The 20,676-nt window shown below is 48.3% G+C and overlaps 6 protein-coding genes across 11 annotated transcripts; 1 reads left to right on the top strand and 5 right to left on the bottom strand.

Annotated features, from left to right (window-relative positions):
* Window positions 1-355: 355 nt before the first annotated feature.
* Window positions 356-8,876, bottom strand: MESR4 (Misexpression suppressor of ras 4). 4 transcript variants are annotated; one of them, NM_001299609.1, is made up of 5 exons: window positions 8,111-8,353; window positions 7,683-7,759; window positions 5,581-7,576; window positions 5,254-5,520; window positions 356-5,201 (listed from the first exon to the last, which is right to left on the bottom strand). In NM_001299609.1, exons 3-5 carry the CDS (start codon window positions 7,556-7,558, stop codon window positions 991-993), a joined length of 6,456 nt encoding a protein of 2,151 aa, NP_001286538.1. In that variant the 5' UTR covers window positions 7,559-7,576; window positions 7,683-7,759; window positions 8,111-8,353; the 3' UTR covers window positions 356-990. The 4 variants fall into 4 exon arrangements, with proteins under 4 accessions (NP_001286538.1, NP_001097359.1, NP_001286537.1 ...); NM_001103889.2 differs by having other exon boundaries at window positions 5,254-7,576; window positions 8,111-8,876; NM_001299608.1 differs by having other exon boundaries at window positions 356-5,195; window positions 5,254-7,576; window positions 8,111-8,876.
* Window positions 8,877-9,182: 306 nt separating this feature from the next.
* On the top strand, window positions 9,183-10,239 carry RpL18A (Ribosomal protein L18A). Its single transcript, NM_079050.3, has 2 exons — window positions 9,183-9,236; window positions 9,659-10,239. Exons 1-2 carry the CDS (start codon window positions 9,219-9,221, stop codon window positions 10,172-10,174), a joined length of 534 nt encoding a protein of 177 aa, NP_523774.1. The 5' UTR covers window positions 9,183-9,218; the 3' UTR covers window positions 10,175-10,239.
* Window positions 10,240-10,244: 5 nt separating this feature from the next.
* Window positions 10,245-11,423, bottom strand: cyp33 (cyclophilin-33). The gene is made up of 4 exons (NM_079049.4): window positions 11,156-11,423; window positions 10,708-11,091; window positions 10,479-10,651; window positions 10,245-10,405 (listed from the first exon to the last, which is right to left on the bottom strand). The coding sequence occupies exons 1-4, from the start codon at window positions 11,354-11,356 to the stop codon at window positions 10,261-10,263; spliced, it is 903 nt and encodes a 300-aa protein (NP_523773.1). The 5' UTR covers window positions 11,357-11,423; the 3' UTR covers window positions 10,245-10,260.
* A 176-nt stretch (window positions 11,424-11,599) lies between these two features.
* CG34194 (uncharacterized protein) lies at window positions 11,600-12,455 on the bottom strand. 2 transcript variants are annotated; one of them, NM_001299607.1, is made up of 2 exons: window positions 12,025-12,455; window positions 11,600-11,823 (listed from the first exon to the last, which is right to left on the bottom strand). In NM_001299607.1, the coding sequence occupies exons 1-2, from the start codon at window positions 12,155-12,157 to the stop codon at window positions 11,642-11,644; spliced, it is 315 nt and encodes a 104-aa protein (NP_001286536.1). In that variant the 5' UTR covers window positions 12,158-12,455; the 3' UTR covers window positions 11,600-11,641. The 2 variants fall into 2 exon arrangements, with proteins under 2 accessions (NP_001286536.1, NP_001097358.1); NM_001103888.3 differs by having other exon boundaries at window positions 12,025-12,213.
* Window positions 12,292-17,323, bottom strand: Cc2d2a (Coiled-coil and C2 domain containing 2A; the record flags this gene model as incomplete). Its single annotated transcript, NM_137385.2, has 7 exons — window positions 12,292-12,727; window positions 13,093-13,216; window positions 13,277-13,515; window positions 13,576-14,301; window positions 14,365-14,648; window positions 14,820-15,765; window positions 15,824-17,323. The coding sequence occupies 7 exons, from the start codon at window positions 17,321-17,323 to the stop codon at window positions 12,536-12,538; spliced, it is 4,011 nt and encodes a 1,336-aa protein (NP_611229.2). The 3' UTR covers window positions 12,292-12,535.
* Window positions 17,324-17,502: 179 nt separating this feature from the next.
* eIF3b (eukaryotic translation initiation factor 3 subunit b) lies at window positions 17,503-20,432 on the bottom strand. Of its 2 annotated transcripts, NM_137384.3 has the most exons (5): window positions 20,316-20,432; window positions 20,066-20,190; window positions 19,634-19,949; window positions 18,023-19,575; window positions 17,582-17,951 (listed from the first exon to the last, which is right to left on the bottom strand). In NM_137384.3, exons 2-5 carry the CDS (start codon window positions 20,178-20,180, stop codon window positions 17,863-17,865), a joined length of 2,073 nt encoding a protein of 690 aa, NP_611228.1. In that variant the 5' UTR covers window positions 20,181-20,190; window positions 20,316-20,432; the 3' UTR covers window positions 17,582-17,862. The 2 variants fall into 2 exon arrangements, with proteins under 2 accessions (NP_725691.1, NP_611228.1); NM_166239.4 differs by lacking the exon at window positions 20,316-20,432 and having other exon boundaries at window positions 17,503-17,951; window positions 20,066-20,312.
* Between the last annotated feature and the right edge of the window lie 244 nt (window positions 20,433-20,676).

Genomic DNA, 20,676 nt, shown 5'->3' with positions numbered 1-20,676 from the left:
CCGGGAACGTGGCATTCCTTTCCAGGATATTAAACCCACAGTCCGGACGGGTGGGTTAACGAGTATTGGCCACGTTAGAGGAATTTCTCTGAAAGGCGAAATCCGTAATGTTAACTTTTTTTCGCCAATTATTAATTCGAAAAACTGCTTTTAGATTAGCTCACAAAATCGGTACAAAGCTAGTGATATTCTACTGGAATTAAAAAAATTGATTCCATATTCCATGTGACCTTTAATAAATTGCAATTTATTATTCAAAAGGCCCATCCACCTGCTTCACTTTTAGAACAACCAATTATTTATCCAAATGATCCGCTCATTACCTTATAAATTGATGAACTCATATTAGACCCACCAGCGAGCGAGTGACCAAACAAATTAGTACAATTCGTTTTAATAATTGTTTTTGTATACGTCTCACAATGTTGCATGTTTATTTTTTCATAATCCATTGCATTCCGATTTGCAGCTGGCTTTCGATTTTTTGTTCTAATCATAGTCATTACGTGTATATATATGTATAATTAGTTATGAACTATACTTGGGACTGCTATTTATAGGTGTATAACCTATTTCCTAAGTGTTTATGGTGTCTATCTTGTAATCTAGCTATTTTACAAAGTGCATACGAAATATGCAGCCATCGATATTTACAAACGATTTAAGCGAATATAGAAATGTATATATAATGGGATACTCTTCTTGCGAATATTTATATTACAATTAGCTTAGCTTAGGCTCTCCTCGGAGAGCTCTTTTGAGCCTGGGGTTACATTCCGCTCGCAAATTTTACAAGTACGATACTTATTAGTCTAGCTCTATTTCTTTAGTAGATAAGATATAGATTTCTTATCCTTAGACGATCGCCAGGGATGAGCGACTATATGTTTTTATCAATTAATAAGCGTAATCCATTCTGTAGTGGGGTTTGTAGTTATAGTTGTTTATTTGTGGTAGGAGGAACCAATGATGCAGTTAATCCGTGTTCATTCATTGGGGCTTTGCGCCCTGATAGATACCCTCAGAGTACTTGGGCCTGCACTCGGCACAGAACCATTTGCCCTGCGGCGCCACCATAATGCCCACGCACTCGAAGTGGAACCACTCGATCAGACAGTTGTCCCCGTCGCATGCGATCATCTCGGAGACCTCGTCGTACGGACAACGACAGTAGCAGTACACGGATTCTCCTTCACGAGCGAGACGCGCTCCCGCCGGCGGTCGAATGGGATACCGTATGTTGTTCGCCTTGAAGTACTGCAGTGTGGCGAATCCGGGATTGGGTAGCAGCGCTGGTGGTATGGGTTGATTGAAAGCAGTGGCCGCAGGTGGCGGTGGTGGTGGAACTGGCAATGCCACCGGTAGAGGAGTTGGCAAAACTGGAGGTGGCGCCGGTTGAGGAGTCGGTACCACACTGGTCACATTAACCTCCGCCTCCTCGTCATCAGAGCTGCTTTCACTGCTATCCGACGGTGGAGCCGTGGTGGGCAGCAGGCTAGGCCGAATTTTCAGGGTCGGAATGGGTGGCAAATGATCGTTTGGGTCGGGCTTGTGACGCTTGGCTGGGCGAGATCCTCCTGCACCGAACAGCGATCGCTGTTTGCTTCTCTTTCGCGAGGACCCGGCCATTCCACCATTGCTGTGTGAGTGATGGTGGTGGCTACTGTTATTGTTATTCCTGTTTCGCTGCTTAGGCGGTGTGGGCAGATCCTCCTTGGCCCAGGTCAACTGTGGTGGTGGCTGCGGTTTAATAAGCTGCATTCCCACCTGGAGCGGTGGCGCAAGAACGGCGCTCATATTTTCATCGTCGCTCGTATAGCCATAAAACTTGTTGGGCCTTCGCTGGCGTTTCGAACGCTTCAGCTGGCCATCGGCATCGGAACAGCTGCTGCCCTCACTCATTCTCGTCATAGACGATTGCAGTTGGCGATGAGTAAGTGGCGTTACAGGAAACAGAGAAGATTCTGGATGCGACAGTATAGGAGTGGGCGGCTCCAGGGGTGCAATCATTCCAGGCATTCCGGGTATCCTATCCATGGGTGGGGGTGTAGTACTAGCAACCGGCTGTAGCTTGCCAGATTTACAAGTAGACTTTCGTTCCCGCTTCTTTTTCTTGTTCCTCACCTTTTCCCGCTTATCAGCAAAAGCAGAAGCCTCCTCCGGGAGAGAAGGAGTTGAGGGTCGACTGTTTTCCACAATGTCATAATTGTTGCTTGGCCGCATTGGGGCATGCTCGGCCATGAGAGCTTCTCGCTTTTGAGTCAGCAGTTCATTGGCCAGCTTCTGAGGATGGGAGTCGTAGAACTCTTCATCTGTATCCGAGAAAGCTGTATCGAAGTCCGACTCATTGTACATCGGGGGCTTGGGAGAGGGTGGTGCAACAGGATTATTGTTCTCATTGACGGCAGTCGTATCCTCCACTTGATTCTGCTCATTTTGACCATTCTGATCGATTTTGAGTGACTCTGAGCTCTTCTTTACCTTTAAGGATTTCTTACGAGATCGTTTCTGTGGCGATCCACGAGCAGTAGAGCTATCTGAGTCGTCGGAATTGCCACTGGAACTACTGCTGTTGCTAGAACTACAGCTACAGTTGGACCCGCATGAGCAGCTCGAGGAATCGGAGTCTGAAGAGCTGGAGCTACTTGAACTGTCGCTATCACTGGATGCATTCTCACCGGGCGTTTTGATCGATGATTTGTTAGCGGACTTTTGTTTCACAGGAGAGGGTGCAGGCGTGCGGTACAACTTGCAATAATCGTGATCAGACCAGGCAACGTGCAGCTTTGCGGGCGGCAGATTGACTAACGAGTCTTCCCTTTCCTCATCCTTAACCGCCTGCTCTTCGGGGATGGCCACCGCCTGATTTTGAAGGAGGTTTTTCCAAATTGAGACATCCACTTGATCTTCCTCCTTCTTAGGCTCCAATTCATCATCGGCATCAAGAGCCTTTTCTTCTGTAGAGCCGTCTAAAGGCTTTTCCTCCTTATCCTCCAGTTTGGATTTGCCATCAAGTTCATCGGCGTCACTCTCAGATGATGGGGACAGCATCACCTTGGGCATATCCAGATCATCCACAGAGGATCTCATTGGCAGCTTAGGCTGCTCCTGGTGGCTGCTTCTCGGTGCATCTGAATCACTGTCATCACTGCTATCCGACTCCGAGAGATTGGGTGCGATAAGATTAAGGTCTTCCAAAGATTCCTTGTTGCGCTTTGATTTCTTGCGACGCTTTCGATTCTCAGATTTACTGAGTGGCGGCTCTATTGAATTATCAATACGATCCGATTCCTCCTTCTTGGGGGTCTCGTTATTGGTTAACGACTCGGACAAGAGTTTTTCTTGATTGTGTGCTCCTTCTTTTTCGTCTTCGCCTTCTTCCAGCTCCTCCTTTATATCCTCCAACTTTTCGGTTGGTGCTGCATCGGCTGTCTGCTCCACGGAAACTGCTTGGGGCAGTTCTTTCGCCACATGACTGCTGGCATGCTTTAGCAAGAGCTTGCGCGACACGAATTTCTCTTCGCAGCCCTCCTCGGTGCACGCATAGCGGAAATCCCCAGTATGCATTCTTTGATGCACCTCCAGGTATATAGCCTTGCTGAAAACAAAACCGCATTGCTCGCATGGAAATTCTGCGGGCGGCACGCAAAAGTGGTAGACATGTCGCCAGCGCTTTTGTAGGCATTGCTTGCATCCTGCACTCTCCGTTCCGTGCTTCCAGAATAGATGCTTTGAAATATCCTGCTTGTTGCGATAGGCGATACCACAACGATAGCACAAATGTAGCAACTTGTGCTTCCACACGTGAGACGACAGTTTCGATTGGCTCTGGCAGTCCTCCAGACAAATATCGCAAGCCTGGTGCTGCTTCCTCAGATGCACCATCAGCCGAAAGGCGGAGGGCAATGGAGCCATGTCGCAGAGACAGCACCGGAACTGAAGATCATAAACACTTCCTGCTACCTCGCCAGGACAAATATGACACAAAATCTCGCTGTAGCTATAGAAGTTAGTTTGACACATTACGCACGTTATGTTCGACTTAATGTGCAGTCTTCTGTTGTGGGTGTACAGCTCCTTATGAGTGGAGGTCACAAAGCGGCAGGTGAAGCACTCGTAAATTCGCTCATTGAACGGCTCTACGTACTTGCCATTTTCCAAACTGCAACAACTGGCAGCATTCATATACTCGTTTTCGAGGTTCGGAAGAAAGCTTTTTAGTTTGGCTACAATTGTCTCTGCGTACAGTTCCTCAGCTGTAATGCTATCCACCGTAGCTGTAAATCTGTGCTGGCCTATTAAATGAATCACCAACTGTTTTACATTTACTGCGATCCTTCGAGCGTGATTGCAATATAGGCATAAGGAGTACACAGATTTTAAGCACAAACGCACAAAATCCACCATTGAAAACCGGTCGAGAGGACGATCAAGTTGCAGATCCACCGTGTGGGTGTCGGGTCCAGCTACCATAATGCCATCGGCGGGTGGAAGCGGCTGAATGGCAAGCGGTTCGTCAGCAGTTTGTGTATCCTGCGAAGGTGGGGCTGGCTCCAGAGTTTCCTTCTGGGCCTCCGTAAAGTCCCTACTACCTTCCATCTCTGGTGCATTCAAACTATCATCCATGTCCATGCAATCGCTGCCGAGGCTGTTGCGACGCACTGCATCGGGCTGACCTTGAAATTCCGTAATTAAAGCTGGCGGAGGTTCTGGAAGATTGACGTGATTGTTGTGGGGCGACGCAGGTGGCGTTAGTGACCAACGACGCTGTTCCTCCTGCTGTGGCTGCAGGTGCTGAGGAGGATCTACAACCTGTGGCACAACGTTTTCCAAATGTGCATTGGCCATAATAATCTTGGACTGTTTTTTGGTAATTATATCCGCCTTGGTTCGCTCAATGTCCAGCTTGGTGCGCTCCAGTTCTGCCAGAACACGATTTAGCTTAGACGAAGTCGAGTCATCATAGCTAAGCGCTGGCGGTGGAGGAGGCGGTGCATCAAAAGGTAGATCCTCGGGTGGTGCCGACACTGCCTCTTCCACAGGCTGTGCAGTTTCTAGCTCCTCGTCCTCCGTATCCGTACTGCTTAGGGCTGCATCCACAGACTTCTGGAATTCCTTAGGCACCCGCAACATAATTTTGGGCACAACCAATTTCGGAATGGGAGGCGCTGGAGGATCTTCTACGGGCTCTGGCGCTGGAACTATACGAAATTTAGATATGTCATTTTAAAAATTTAATCAATTTGTTCTTACTGTTTTCTGCAGGGAAAGGATTCTGAATATCCGATTGCAGGTGCAACTGTTGGGGAAGTTGTTCCGGTATTGCCTCTACGGGCACGGGTTGTTCAACCGCCTCCTGGGAAACGGGTAGTGGCGGTTCCGGGGGTCTACGCACCTTTCGACGCCTTTTCGTAGGCTTCCGTTTGTTGTTCTTGCAGCCAATGATATGGCCACCCTTTTGATTGCACAAGGCACACGGCTGCATCAGTTGAGAGCAATCGTGATCCTCAAACTCAGAACCTTGGACAAAAGTGGCTTGACATGTGCAACAAACGAGATGCCGTGCTCTATCTTCCTTACTCTGCTGCTGGTCCCACGCATCCTTAGCGAAGTGACTCTGGTCGATGTCATGCTTGTTTTCTAGATGCAGCGACAGCTTTTCTACACTGGGATACACATGATTACAATATAGACAAATGTAACGACGGTGGACTTCACGCATGTGGAGAAAAAAGTGCCAGCACTGGTGAACGCTGCAACACTGGGAGCAACGAAAGAATCGCTCCTGCTTCTGCGATAGCTGGGAACTATTCGCACTTTGGATCCCGCTGCACTGGGCCTGGTGCTTGTTCAGCTCCTGAAACCTTTCGAAATCGAACTGCAAATTGCACTTTGCACAACTAAGGACTTGTTGAGACTCCGTAGAGATGGCAGGCGGAATAACATTAGAGTTGCTCTGAAGGCGTTGCAGAAGCAGCGAGGAAACGAAGCCACCTGCCTCCACCTTTGTTTGTTTTTCGGGTTGGCTGACGGAGGAACTCTTGCTGCGCCTGCGCTTCAGCGAAAGCTTCAGAGCCGGCGGTTTGGCATTGTGCTCGCTCTCTGGATGATCGATGACCAGATGCGGCTGCGAAGCAGAGCTTACAGTGCTGCTCCTGCTGCTTATACTTCTGCTACGGGTGGTACCAACGGGTAGAATCAGGGGAAGCGCTGACACCTGAGAAGCGGTAGTGTCCTCCTCCTTAGTGTTGTTGCCAGTGTGGTTTGTTATCACAGACTGTTCCTTGGGGTCTTCCAGCTCTTCGCCGGGATCCTCGACCTCCTCGACCTCCCCGTCCTCGAGCTTCTCTTCTTTCAAAGCTTTATGTGCCCCATTGAGTTTTATCAACGGAACGACCTCTACAGTATGTTCTTTCAACTTGACACTATCACTGTGTGCTTCATCTTCCATATCAGACTCGATTTTAATGACATTAGGGGGCGCTCCGTCTTCGCTGCATGGAAGATCTACATCCATTGTCAGCGAAGGAGAATCCAGTGTATCGGATCCCTCTAAAGAAGGTACACCAATTGTTTGCGATGTAGTCTCATCCACTTCTGGCGGTGCAGTGGAAGCGTATTCACCAACGTCAGCTTGGTAAAGATCTCCTGAAGTCTGACTCTTTTCTGTCCCTCCTTCAATCTCCAAAACAGGACTCTCATTATCTTTAATTGATATGAACTCTTTATCCCCACTTTCAGAATCTGTTTCAAGATTTATCACTGGCGGGGTGTACACTGTTTCCTCAATTTCGCTTTCGGAATCTTCATTTGCTGATTGAAAATACTTATCCTCCACTTCATTGCTGTCAGATTCTTTTGGCTGGAAGTGGTCCACCTTTTCATCGATTTCGGACTCATGATTTGCCCCTAAAGACTCTGAGGGCTGCTCTTCCGAATCCGTTAAGAACTCCATATGGGTCTCACTTAAGGAATCCGATTTGTCCTCCACTTCGGTCTTTAGTTCAATATCATCTAAGAACTGCTCATTAAGTGAGATGCTGGTTGGTTCTTTGAGTTCCTCCGATTTGTCTTCGACAAGCTCTTGCTTTACGAGATCTTTAGAGGGAGAGCCAGTTGTCAAGCAATTTGCTCCTAAATCGACTGGTGTATCCGTGCTTTTTCGTGAATTAAGAAGAGATTCCTCTGCCTGCTCTGCCTCTTCCGTTTCGGCTGTCTCCTCCGTTTCGGCTGTCTCTTCCGTTCCGGTCGTCTCTTCTTCAGGTGTGTCTTTGAAACCCTGGCCATTTGCCATGGTTACATCTATCACGTCATCGTTCTTTTTCGGCTTCCCATCTTCATTTCCCTTAGCGTTGTTGTTCTGTCCATGTTGGTGGCTCTCGTTTTCCTCCTTCGCCTGGTCCAGCACATAATGAAGTTCTTCGATGTCGTCTTCTTCGCCAGCAGCTGCACCTGCCCCGGTGCCCTCTTCCGATCCCGTTTCCGATCCTCTTCCCGCTTCTCCATCATCTCGGTTAGACGTTAGCTTGGCTTGTTGCTGATCCAATGCTTCCATCATATTATCTGCAATCACACGCTGTCAGCAAAAAACAATAATAACATTTAAGAAAAGAGGAGAAAAACAAATAATCAGAGCGCTATTAATTAAACGCACTTTAGACAAAAATTGTTATATTCATTACCTTTGCATGCCGTTGGCGTTGAATCCGTTCCGGTTCTCGCTATTTTTCTTGTATGCTTTTCGTTGTTCTTTACGCAGCTGAAAGCGAAATGAAACGAATTTATTATTACGAGATATTGGGTTTGGTATTTCGATAAAAAAAAATTAGAATGACAGCAAAGGCTAAATGTTTATGCGGGGGTATACACGATAAATTTTTCAGAATATTAACGGCATAAACATTTGTATTGCACAAAAATCGCCGGTCATTGGTTGATCTTGCAGCCCTGGTGCAAACGAAAAGTCAAAATAATTGAAAATACCAAAATAAATGTTAACAAAATGGCAACGTGAGAGCCACTTACTGCTAAAAATAAACGAATTTACTTGAAATATTCTTGGAATGGACACTACAATCAAAATGTACAGCAATTATGCACGTTTATTTACCTGCTCTCCTCCTATGCGTTGCTGTTGTTTTGTCGGTTCTGCTCAGCGTATTATTGCTGTTGTTGTTCTTGTTGCTGTACCCTGCTTAGGTAGAATTTTCCCACAATTTGTAGGCGGCAGAGGGAGAGAGAGTGGGAAGGCAAGAGAGGGAGAGAAAGAGCGATGAATTTTACGCGCGCAAACAGCAAGGAGAGAACGTAGCCAAAACAACAACCGATTTCACGGAAGTTCGCTGCACAACTGAACCAAAAAGAGACCGAAACCGAGAGAATTTGCCCAGCGGATTGGATTGGACGAGCCGAGACGGCTCGGAAGGAGAGCGGGGCGCCCCCACCCCACGGCGAACTTATACAATTAACGCCTGGTTTCAATTGTTTATAAACTCGCAGGACTCGCATACGTAATGCAAACAGATTTCACAAGTGCACCCAATTGCCGTTGGGCTTAGTTTCGACCAGAAGCACAATGATATTGTCGAATTGCTTTTTTGCCTTTTTGCGCGTCTCTTGTGCGGGGTAAAAAATGTTCTTCTTTTTGAACGTCGCCGTCCACGCTTTGCATTTTACGTTCTGCTCGATTTGTTCGCGCTCTTTTTCACCGTATTTTAGTAGCTGCACATTGGGTAGCGTATGGGGATTGGATATTTCACAATTTGGCTGCGGAGAGAGCTCGAATAAAGCGTGAAAAACAAGTTTTTAGCAATATTTTTCGCCTTTTTTACAGCCATGCCATTGAAACACGCGCAGAAGCTAGTGATGGACGATAGTTCGATAGCTGGCGCAGCGTGTTGGTGTGACTGCCAAAAATGCAACCGTGTGACAGGCATCGCTGTGCTTTTCCCTTGCGGTTCAATGTAAGCATATCGATACTTGGCCAGTACCAGCAATTATTGTTAAAATCTTATTTACACGGGCTATTTAAAAATATTATCTTGAGTAATTATCTTAATTTTAAACGAACCATTATAGCACGTCCAGTATCACAGTGGATCAATCATAACTAATATTCGTAGTTAGCTATCGATAGTTTTTTCCATCCCTGAATCGAGGTTCAGTGTCATACCGATTTGACAAGCTCTTTCCGTTTCCTTTTCGCGTGAACGTCCAACATGAGAGCCAAGGGATTGGTTAGTATTTGCCAAAATAAATGATTTATACAATCATTATTTTAGTTTAAAATGCGTGCAACAGATAAGCAAAAACATAGCCTATTTGGCGTAATCGTTGGATTTTTTAAAACTCCGTAATTTCTGTGTAAAAAACGACATTGTCGTGGACAATGTTTGCCGAGCCACTTTTCTTAAAAATGTGATCCTATCTAACTCACAAAAGTAATTTACATAATTGTGAGAAACTATTATTCAGTACGAATTTATAACTAACTATTCAAACATATTCAATATAATAGAAATACAACTGCTTTGTGCCGCCGAAAACATAACCTTCAAAAACCAACAGCCATGCGTGTGTTTGTTTGCCTGCGACTGTTCGCATTTGTTTACAATTGTTTTATGTAGACCATTTAAACTAATCCAAATCCCATTTGCAGTTGAAGGAGTACGAGGTCGTGGGCCGCAAGCTGCCCAGCGAGAAGGAGCCCCAGACTCCCCTCTACAAGATGCGCATCTTTGCCCCCGACAACATCGTGGCCAAATCCCGCTTCTGGTACTTCCTGCGCCAACTGAAGAAGTTCAAGAAGACCACCGGCGAGATCGTGTCCATCAAGCAGGTGTACGAGACGTCGCCCGTGAAGATCAAGAACTTCGGCATCTGGCTGCGTTACGATTCCCGCTCGGGCACCCACAACATGTACCGCGAGTACCGTGACCTGACTGTCGGCGGTGCCGTCACTCAGTGCTACCGCGACATGGGAGCCCGCCACCGTGCCCGTGCCCACTCCATCCAGATCATTAAGGTGGACTCGATCCCTGCCGCCAAGACCCGCCGCGTGCACGTGAAGCAGTTCCACGATTCAAAGATCAAGTTCCCTCTGGTCCAGCGTGTCCACCACAAGGGCAACAGGAAACTGTTCTCGTTCAGGAAGCCCAGGACCTACTTCCAGTAGGATTCTCCTGCATCCTATACCTATGACTTAGTGGATTTTTTCAATAAATGAGAACGTTGAAGAGTACACTAGTTGTGAAAGCTTCTTTATTTGAGTTCTCCACAGGAGTATATGACAATCTTTTGGCTGGGAGTGCCCGACTTGGAGCCACAACGTTCCATCTTGCGCACCACCTCGGCGCCACTGATGACATGGCCAAAAACGACGTGCTTGTTGTCCAGCCAATCTGTTCTGTAGAACAAAAGAAATGTAATTAGTAGAAGGAAATATTTCAGTTAAATTATTTATTGTAAAACCAGCTTACTTTGTGGTACATATAAAAAACTGCGAGCCATTTGTGTTGGCGCCCGAGTTGGCCATTGAAAGAGTTCCAAAACTGTTGTGTTTCAGATTGAAGTTCTCATCGTTGAACTTTTTGCCATAGATGGACTTGCCGCCGGTGCCATTGTTGTTGGTGAAGTCGCCTCCTTGACACATCTTTTGAATGGAAAGAATGCATAAATGAAGAAAACTATGCCAAATTATTATCTTACAAACTCGGGTATCACGCGGTGGAAGGAGCAGCCTTTGTAGCCGTAGCCCTGCTCGTGGGTGCACAATTGCCGAAAGTTCTCCGCCGTCTTCGGCACCACATCTGCCCGGAGGAGCATCACAATGCGACCGGCGTCATTGCCACCAATCCGTATGTCAAAGAAGACTTGTGGATTGCGTTTCTCTGCCTTTTCGATGACTGCCGGCCCGGTGGATGGTGTTTCCACTTTCTCTGCCTCCGGTTCGCCTTCCGGCTGCAACGTGGCTCCCGCATGCTTCTGCAACCAGTCGTCATCTGCCCAGATAGGCTTGAAACTGTCCTCCTTAACGCGCACTGGTTTCGCCAAGTTCACGCGAATTGTGCGTCCGCAGAGCTCGGAGTCATTCTGGAAATAGTTGATTCGTTGTATTTCCGCTGCAGGTTGATCTACTTGTGCAACAACTTCTTACCATATTATCAATGGCAGCAGCCGCATCCTCGCTCTGTTCGTATTCTATAAAGGCGAATCCGCGGTGTCGCTGTGATTCGTAGTCCGCCGGCATTTGGATATCTGCAATATCCCCAAAGGGTATAAAGGCATTGTTCAGCAGTCTCTCTGTGACCTCGTCAGCCAGGCCGCCCACATAAATGGTGCGCTTGTCGTTAGACATGGTTTAACTAATTCATGAAACCACAATAAAGAAAACAAACAAGATAAATGCAAAATGAATGTTTATGCGACGCAATCGATTAATTTCACTGCATTTATCGACATTAAATCGATTTAAAATTTAATCGGAAGCGGGGTTTTCCACCAAGGTTGGCGACTTGCATATTCTTTTATCGCCTGGCAGTGCTGTACAAATTCAAAACGAAAACCGCCAAATGAATTCAAAAAAACTTCGTTACCCGCTAGGTATTAAATTATTTATTGATTAAGATAAGCTACACTAAGATTATGTTATTACTGATCCGCTTTCGTTGCCGCAAAAGCCCTCCGTACTCGTACTGCAAACGCTGGTGAGATTTTGCACGCTCGTTTGGGGCCATAAAAGCTGGAAGACGGTGACACAATAGCCCGGCACAAAGGCAAAGGATGCGTAGAGGATCAGGGAGACGAAGCTGCCGAGGAGGACATCTAAAAGTGAAAATAGCATGTTGCGACATAACAATCCATTAGCTGGTTCCATGACTAAGACCGCCGAGTGACCGGCATAGATAAGATATCGATGGGTAAAGACAATATATCGCGCTAAAGTTGATACTCCGTAGATACGAATGGTGGCGCGGCGCTAATCTTTCCCTTTCGATGGAAAGGGCACCGTCCATTAGTACTCACTGAGGAAGACCTTTTCCCACGGCTCACATATGGCGATCTGTGTGTTCAGTTCGTAGAGGGTGTACAGCCATTTCACATAGCGCTTGAATTTCGCGTAATCCTCGGCCAGCTTTGGGAACATGCTTTGCGACATGGGCTTCTGCAATCGACGTCAGGCGATGTGGACGGTGTCAGGGTGCGCGGCGGACTAGCCTAGTGCCAACTTCGACACCTGGTACCTGTGTCCCCGTCACCGCCTTATCACTGCATACAACTACACGCGTTTTTATTCTCTAACCACACATATATTTATGTATATATATATATGTTTTTATACATTTTTCGGGCTGTAAACCAAATTAAATAGATTTCATTTCGGGCCTCTTTCGGCCGTCAGTTGGGCGTTGCGATAAAAATCAGTCCATGCGGCTACGCTTGCACTTGTAAACTGAACCGAGATAGCGAATCCCTAATGGCAGGGGGATTGCCTCTGGCATTTCTGAGTGTGCCGACTTTTGGGCTTGATTGTGACTCACTCCACCAATGGCACCATGGAGAGCAGAAACAGCCACACGGACAGCACGTCGTTGGCGTGGGCGTGCAAATGGACAGCCACACAGAACTCCACCGAAGCGTCGTGGTTGTAGTGGATGCAGCTGGTCCGGATGCGCTCCGATATCGCCGCCAGATTGGTGTACGCAAAGTTTAGGGTGAAGCCGTAGAGCTGCGGACAAACGGGGTTAGTGATCGATTGCGATAGTGATTGATGAGCGGGGCAGGATAGGGCGGAGCAGGGGTGGTGGTCTGTTGACGACCAACTGATAAATGCACCAGGTGAACCGCTGTCGTTATAAATATCAAACTAATTGCTGACTTCACGGATCCACATAAATATATGATTTTTAGCAGGAAAGCCAGTTTGCTAACATTTTAATCGCGTTTAAGTTATATCTGCAGTTTCATATCTATAGGAAAGCGGTTCTCTTGATAATTATTTTTAAAGTTCCAGCATTCAATTTCTTGCCAAGACAAATTCGCTTTAATATTTCCAATTCATATCTATTTCATTCGAAAGATAGCAAGGCTTACCCTGTAGTTGGGAAACTCTCGTTCCAGTTGCTCGCTAAATATGGGCTCATCATATCGTCCTCTGGAGAAGGTGGATAGGTCTTCCATGTCGCACAGGATTTTGTGTAGGCGCGGCTGAAAGGCTCTGTGGACTGAAGCCATTAGCTATTGCTAATCTATAGATGATTGGGGTGCATATACCCACCGATTCCAGATGGTTTTCCTGGTTGTGCGCCACGCACTGATCTTCTTCATGATCTTGCGCTCAATGTGCTTCTGCAGCTGGCTGAGTTCGTAGCTCCTCTTGTATGCGTAGTCCAGCTTCTGGACTCCACTTTGGGGGGCTGGAACTCGCCGCCTGAAGAGTGGAAACCAGCAGGCGCCATCCTGAAGATTAAAGTGCGTCATGCTGACACGGGTTTCCGTCTGAATGTTGAAATAAATCTGGGAAATAAATAAGGGATTAGGATAAATGTAAGGAGACAGCACAGCGTCACAACTTACATTCTGCTTCCCCACCACACAATATATGCGTCTAAGTGGACAGTGCACATCCTGCAGCTGGTATCTCTTTCCAGTGGCGGGGGAGACGAGAAAGAGCTCAGCAGTTTCCGGCTGGCGGAAGAGCACAAACGAGCACTCGCCATGGGGACAGGACACTCCCAGAATTAGCCAGCACTCCAAGCCCAGGGACAGCATGTAGTTACATAGGAGGACACCCAGATCCTTAACCGAGCACCAGGTGCTGTCCAGCAGGGATTGATTGTCCAGCCAAACGCCACGGAATCCCTGGCAGGGATCATAGCTGCGCAAGTGGCTCAGCAGCGAAACGTAACGAATGCAGATCTCCAGGGGATTCTCGCCGCTGGGCACAGCAGCTGGTGGAAGGGGCACTGGATCCATGAGCCTGGTGAGACACACCCTCTTCCCTTGGGCAGTGCACACCAGTGGCTCCACATAGCGCTGCGGCTGGGGAAGAAGTTGCTGAAGCTCCAATCTCCTTTCGTCGAGGTATTGCTGCAGTTCTGGTTTCTCCGCACAGGCCAAGGCGCAGGAGTGCAGGGGCGCAAGGTCTCCACCGCCGGGTTCGATGCTCAGGTAGAACCACAGATGCACTGCCTCCTTGAACTCCGGATACTGATCCGTTGGCATGTTCGTGACGGAATCTATCAAAGGCCGTTTGTAGCCCACCAAAACCTTGGGCATGGCCAACTCGATACAGCCTTCGAACTAGGAGTATATGAGGAATTTGGTTTAGTTGTGTGAATAGCTTTGCACGATAAAATGACTCACCGTGCGACTGGCCAGTAAGCTGTTGATGGGCACCCGGAATTCCCCCAACCAGTTGCACTGCACCCGCTGGTACACATCGGAGGCCTCGTCGCTGTACTGCTGCTCAATCAATTCGTCGAACAGACTGATCTTCAGATCATCGCGCAAATCGCCGAATTGACTCTGGATCTGCAGCTGCAGCTGCTCGTTCCAGGTGGGATTACTGCCCTCGGCGGTGCGACTGCGGCACAAACGCTGTCCATAGCTTAGGGTCACAAAGGGTCGCACGTTGGAGTACATGAGAGCTGAAAGGGAAGATCGGTTTTTTATATGGGTTCACTTTGAATCATCGTATACTTTCGATTAATCCCATTAGTAACCCAAAAAGTCTATACGAGCTACAATTGTATCTATTGGATACAAACTATTCAATCTATCGAACTCAAATCTCCTTGAATTAGTTAAACATTACTCACTCTGCGTGACAAACAGACTGGTGCTCATATCGCCACCAGCGCTGGAGCGCCGCTCATTGAGATTCAGGATGTGGCGACTGCGCACTGGGACTCCAGTGGCCCGCACCACGTGGAGCGAAACGCAGAAGCTCTTGAAGAGATCGGGAGCGGATTGATGACCCGACCAACCAGATGGTTCTCTGGGCAGGGAATTGCGTTGCCCTTGGAAAACCGAACAAAAGGCGCGCCAAAGGGCTGTCCAACCGGTGCCCGATGACCGATCCGAATCCTCGGCCAGGAGGAGCAGCGGCAGAGGCGTCTGCAAGGCCTTGGCCCGCCTGGCACTCTGGCTGGCAATCACCTCGTACAGCAGCTGGAGGAACTTGCGTCCGCGATGCTTGTGCAGATCGATGGGATTCCAGTAGGTGCCCGGTTCCAGGAGCTGCACTGTTCCACGGCCATCCGGCAGGGGTTCCTCTTCCGAGATTTCCTGCTCCAGGGCGGGCACGAAGCGCAGCTGTTTGGTGTGCAAATTTCTCTGCTGATGACGGGAGTGGAGTAGCTGGAAACGTCGGTTATCCAGAAGGACATCCAAGCCGCAGAACTGAAGCTGCTGTTCAGCAAATATCAGCGATGGTAGCTGACTCTTCTTTATTCTTCCACTGGGCGGACGGGGAGTCACTAGCTCTTTGGAGGCTTGCGGCAAAGCGGGTAAGCTCTGCGGCAACAGAGTCTGACGCAGTGCATCCGGTAGTCTTTGTACATCGTCCAGATGAAGGGCACTTCCCCATCCCTCCGTGGAGCGGTACTCATAGTACAAGTAAACGTCACCAGCCAACTGGGTGGATGATAAAGCCTGGAAACTGAGCTTCTCCTGCACTGCATCGTCCTTGGAGCTCAACACTAGCGGAGTGCTTATCTGGGCCAGGCGGCGACTCTTTGGGGTCAAGGTGGACTTCTCGTAGAGCTAGAAAAAGATAGTTGTAGATATAGTCCAGCTCTGAAACCCACTGCTTACCACCCACCCATATGTTGAGGTTCTCTGGGAGAGAGCGTTCCAAAAGCACTCCAATGCATTCGTTGATGGATATCTGGAGATCTGGCTCCAGGCGGTAGGTCCTGCTTTGGCCCACAAATTGTCCGTCCAGGAATATCTTTAGGAAGTAGTTACGCGCCTTGGGCAGCTGATCACCGCCTGGAATGGACAACCTGGCAGTTGCTTCATCCGCATGCAGACGAAAGACCTCCACGTAGGGTTCCTCCGGGTCCTTAAAGGTCTTGTCGTACTCCTTCCTTAAGCTAGCCATAATCCGATCGAATTGTGGTTTCCTCGGAGGCTTTGAGTGGCCCGTCGCTGTGCGGCTGTGTGACTTCTGATCGGTCCACAGGCGCAGTCGGGTGTAAAACAACTCCAGGTGCTCGCGATACACCTCGGCCAGATCCGTTTCGAAGCTCTCTTTCCACGCGCAATAGGAGGCCTCCAGGTCGGGCGGATGGACCACACGGAGGCCAAGCTGGAAACGTGTACACTGGAATCGCTGCTGGCGGCGCAACTCCTTCAGCTTCGCCCACTCCTTCAGCAGGCGCTGGAGAAGATTACGCTGGGCAGCGGACTCTGCGTAGTAGCGTTGCCTCAGCTGACGGGTCAGCTTTAATTGACGCTTCACCTCTGCCGTCTGATCCTGGCCAGCTGAGGCGAGCAGCTTGAGTGCCACCTGGCGGGCTATCTCCAGTTCCTCCCTCAGTTTTCGACAGATCCTCTGCTTCCTCTGCTGGCTGTACACATCGAAGAGATCCTCCAGCTGTTGGGCCAGTCGGTGCTCCTCCAAGAGTTGAGGATGCAAGCTGAACCGAAGTTGTTTGAGGCACAATTTCAGGCAACGTCTGGAGGGCAGGCCCTTCAACTCACTTGGAGGCATGGGAGGGAAGAACACGCTCTGAAATCTCCTATGGCACACACTGCGATATAGATGTTTCCCCATCAAGAAACTCGCAGGCTTCTGTCCACTTAGCTGACCAATCAGATCAGAGCCCAATTTTCCGGACTTGCTTTTGGACTGCTCCTGGTAGCGGTTCAGCATACGGATCTGGGAGTCCTTCAACTCACTCAAATCGCTCAAATGCAACTGAAAGTGCAGGGTATTACTCGGTCGGTAAAGTAAGCTCTCATCATAGTAGTGGCGCTGCTTGAATAGCTGACCCCAGGCCAGAGGAGGATCGTGCAGATCGATATGTATAAATGTCTGGGAGGGCGAATCCGTTGGTTCCTCAGCCAGTTCCCCACCCGAATCTTCGTCACTCTCCTGGCAATCTTCAACAGCGAAATCGTTCTCCTGCTGCATCTCACCCTCAAATCCATGAAAGAACTGCAGGCTAAGTGCCTCCATGTCGTGTTCTGGACCAGAGATTCTGCCTTCCGTTGCCCTTATCAACTTTTGCACCTCCTGCTCCCTTTTCCGATACCCTCTGGTGGTATGGGTCTTGCGTTTCTTCTTTGCAGTCTTCCTGGATAGAGCGGCTTCCATGTTACATAGGTTATTACAAACGGAAAATGCCAGGCAAACAATATTCCGCCTGCTTTGACCTTTCAACTGGTTGCCATGGGCAACTGACTTGACCACTGTTACACACCTGCTCACCACCAGCTATCTATCGTCTATCGCCTTGAATGAAACATCAAAAAAACATACCCCAAACGTATTTTGTTTTCGTTTTCTTTTTGCTGTTTACATACAAATACATGGCAAATCTACTATTAGGCATACTGGAAGGAGGAGGGGTGTGCGCAAGAAAGGTCATTTAATTAGATGTTATGTTCGCAATTGCTGATTGAGTTGAAGTTTACTTTTGGGCTTATAATTCGTATGTTCGTATGTTGTATGTATAGGCAAAGGTTCCGCTTAGAGTTGTTTGCAAGCAGACGCGTGCTACTGTATTGGATAATGGATTAGGGCCCTGGCATCAACCAGGGCGTAGACGCGTCCCGGACACGAAATGTGAGGCGACAGGATCGCTTCGAAGTAGGCAGGGGACGACAGCGTTGGAGTGGCGTTGAGGGGGTCGTCTACTCCAGCAGAGTGACTTCTTCCTTGACTAAAAATTCAACAATTTCTTCATCCACTTCGTCAGTTTCCAGGTTGTCTGTGTCCACATCTGTTGCGTAAGGATAATATACATATAGAAATCGGCAAATTTTAAACAATTTGTTTCTTGAGAATACTTACGCCCTCGCAGCATGATGCGACGACTCTTCTGCTCCGCCCACTCGGCAATACGCTTGTTGCGGTACTCCATAAAGGTCTCGCGCAGCTGCGAGCGCTTCTCGAGCAGCTCCTTGGAGGCACGGGTAAGGCGCAGGCGATCCTTTTGTTCGAAGGCAGCGTAGTACTTCTTCAAGTTCTTCTTGATCTCCTTCTGCTTCTCCTCGCTAAGCAGGGTGGGAGGACGCGGGCGCCACAAGAACTGCACAAAGTTCTTAAGAATGGTACGCTTGATGATGCGGCCCTGGAACGTGTACATGTTGAAGCCGGTATCCTCTTTCACCTTCCATGACGAGACACCAGTCACAACGTAGCGTCCAGTGGGATCCCACTCGACCTCGGAAGCGCGGAAATGATCGGGCGATGCCGTGATGATGTAATCGTTGGTGGAGTCCACAAACTCGAAGGTACCCATGGTGAGGTTGGCCATTACGATAAACTGACCGCGTGGCGACCAGAACAGATGTGTGCATGACTTCTTTTCTAGACGCTTCACCAAGCTGGGCTTAACGCCCTTGTTCACCTCGTAGAAGCTCACATTCGACGAGTTGGTCTCGCCGTGAATGATGGAGAACTTGTTGCCGACGGGCTCCCAGGCAAAGGCCAAAATAAGCTCACGAATCTCCACAGAGTCGACGGGAATCTCCTTCTCGCGCATGTGGAAGATCTCAAAGTTGTAGAACATGCCCAGAAACTTGACGTCCAGGTCCTTCTTATCCTTCTTCAACTTTGAGTAACGATCTACCTTAACGCACAGATAGTCGCCGGACTTTTGCCAATGTAACTTGCAATCGGCCACATGGAAAAGGTTCTTGTTACGGATCTCACGCTTCTTGGGGATCTCCATCAGGGTAACGCGGGCGGGTATTTGGTTCTGCTCCTCCACCCAGTAGGCAATCACGTTGTCTGTGGGGGACCAAGAGAAGCCACGAATGCCGGGAATCTTAATGGACTTCAGGTCCAGAAGATAGAAAGAGGGTGTCTCGTAGATGTGGATCGAATTCTCGCCCATGCGGGCCACAAACTTGTCGTCGTGCGACCAGCGGAACATAGAAAGAACCGACATGCCATCGGCAACAAACGAACGTTTCTCGGCTCCAGTGCGAATGTCCCAGATGATGATCTTTTGGCCCGTGGGTGTCGGTCCGTAAGTCACTAGGTAATTCTCGCAGGGCGAAAACTCAACGAATTGGGTACCAGGATGGGGAAACTTCTGAATCTTCTGGAAGCTACTGCCACCCCAGATGGCCACACCGGGTTTGTGGAAGGTGACTACATAAGTACCCAGGGGCGACCACTTGACGAAGGTGTCGGTGAAGCGTTCGCGAGTCTCCAGCTCAAAGGGTTCGGGCAATACGTTTTGCCAGAAACCAACCTGCACGCAGTTGGGAGCGGTCTCCGCTGCCACGCAGTACTGGTCATAAGTGTCCGGGTCATTGATGAAGTTGTATAGATCGCTCTGCACTTTGAAGGTCTGCACGGTTGGCGGCTCCCACTTCTCGGGGATGTTTTCGTACCTGCCAAGATTAAATTTTATTAATCTCATTGCTTGATGCGGATGCAAGGAGAACTTACTTTTGGAAATCGGTGAAGAGATTGACGGCAAAGGTGTGGTTTTTGTCTAGGCGATGATTGTTGAGCTTCTTGACGGCTTCCTCCGCCTGTCTGGCCTGCTTGTACTCCATGAAGGCGTAGCCCTTGGTCTTGCCCTCCTCGTCGACGGGATAGACCACATTGACGATTTCTCCGTAGTTCGAAAACAGCTTGTTGATGACCAACTTCAGCTTCTCCAGGCGCACCGGCTCCACCTTTGGGATATTGTCCACTACCACCACACTCTCGACGCCATCGGCCTCCGAGGGGCGCTGGGCCAACATGTCGCCCAGCAGATCTGAAAGTGCATCACGAATATATTTAATTAGATATGCAAATGCAAACTTTCGCACACCGCACACGGATTGAGGTTAGATCGCCGCGTGTGATGCGCTGGCAGTCGGTGATTTTCACCTTCATCACTAATGTTGTCCACGAACCCGGGCGGATCGTCAAAGTTCGGCTCCTCCTGGTAATCACTGTCGTTCGCATCCGTACCGGAGTGCTCCTCGCTTTTCTTCTTGGCCATATTCAGCGATCTATTTGCAATTTTCCGTCATTAAACACACAAGCACAAAGTGAAAAAGGAAGAGCGAGATGCCGCATTTGCCAGTCAAGGCGAAACACTGTTTTGTGTGAATGGTTAGTGTTGCCAACTACTCACTGCGTTGATAACGCGGCGGGGTAACTTTTATTAATATTTATAAATACATATGTACATGCATATATTTTAATTTACTGTTTCTTAGATTTATTTGTATTTATACTGCATATGTTTGCTTGACAGCAATGACAATAATATCTGGATCCTTCTCTTATGGATCCTTAACAACAGAATCTTAGGTGCTTATCTGGTGATAATGTGTTAAAACGGCTAAATATTATCATTTTGTATTTCATGTACATACAATTATTTAATATTAGTCAATATGTATTAAGCAAAGTATAACCTATAACAACTAGTTTAATCGTTCTTTAATAATACATACATTTTTTCCGCTTGCAACTCTAGCGATGGAAGTTTT

The sequence above is a fragment of the Drosophila melanogaster genome, chromosome 2R (genome assembly GCF_000001215.4).
Source record: "Drosophila melanogaster chromosome 2R".
In the NCBI taxonomy this organism is placed as follows: domain Eukaryota; kingdom Metazoa; phylum Arthropoda; class Insecta; order Diptera; family Drosophilidae; genus Drosophila; species Drosophila melanogaster.
The sequence above is the reverse complement of the archived record's forward strand: the minus strand, read 5'-3'. Positions and strand labels throughout refer to the sequence as shown.

Excerpts from the sequence above, each read along its gene's own strand:
- MESR4 (NM_001103889.2), bottom strand. The coding sequence starts at position 7,558 with ATGATGGAAGCATTGGATCAGCAACAAGCCAAGCTAACGTCTAACCGA. Across the intron at positions 5,202-5,253 it reads TCCTTTCCCTGCAGAAAACA|TTCCAGCGCCAGAGCCCGTA; the intron begins GTAAGAACAAAT and ends AATTTCGTATAG.
- cyp33 (NM_079049.4), bottom strand. The coding sequence starts at position 11,356 with ATGTCTAACGACAAGCGCACCATTTATGTGGGCGGCCTGGCTGACGAG. Across the intron at positions 10,652-10,707 it reads ACCGCGTGATACCCGAGTTT|ATGTGTCAAGGAGGCGACTT; the intron begins GTAAGATAATAA and ends TCCATTCAAAAG. Across the intron at positions 10,406-10,478 it reads TTTTTTATATGTACCACAAA|AACAGATTGGCTGGACAACA; the intron begins GTAAGCTGGTTT and ends TTTGTTCTACAG.
- CG34194 (NM_001299607.1), bottom strand. The coding sequence starts at position 12,157 with ATGTCGCAAAGCATGTTCCCAAAGCTGGCCGAGGATTACGCGAAATTC. Across the intron at positions 11,824-12,024 it reads GTGGGAAAAGGTCTTCCTCA|ATGTCCTCCTCGGCAGCTTC; the intron begins GTGAGTACTAAT and ends TTTCACTTTTAG.
- eIF3b (NM_137384.3), bottom strand. The coding sequence starts at position 20,180 with ATGGCCAAGAAGAAAAGCGAGGAGCACTCCGGTACGGATGCGAACGAC. Across the intron at positions 19,950-20,065 it reads GGACAACATTAGTGATGAAG|ATCTGCTGGGCGACATGTTG; the intron begins GTGAAAATCACC and ends ATGCACTTTCAG. Across the intron at positions 17,952-18,022 it reads TCGCATCATGCTGCGAGGGC|ATGTGGACACAGACAACCTG; the intron begins GTAAGTATTCTC and ends CTTACGCAACAG.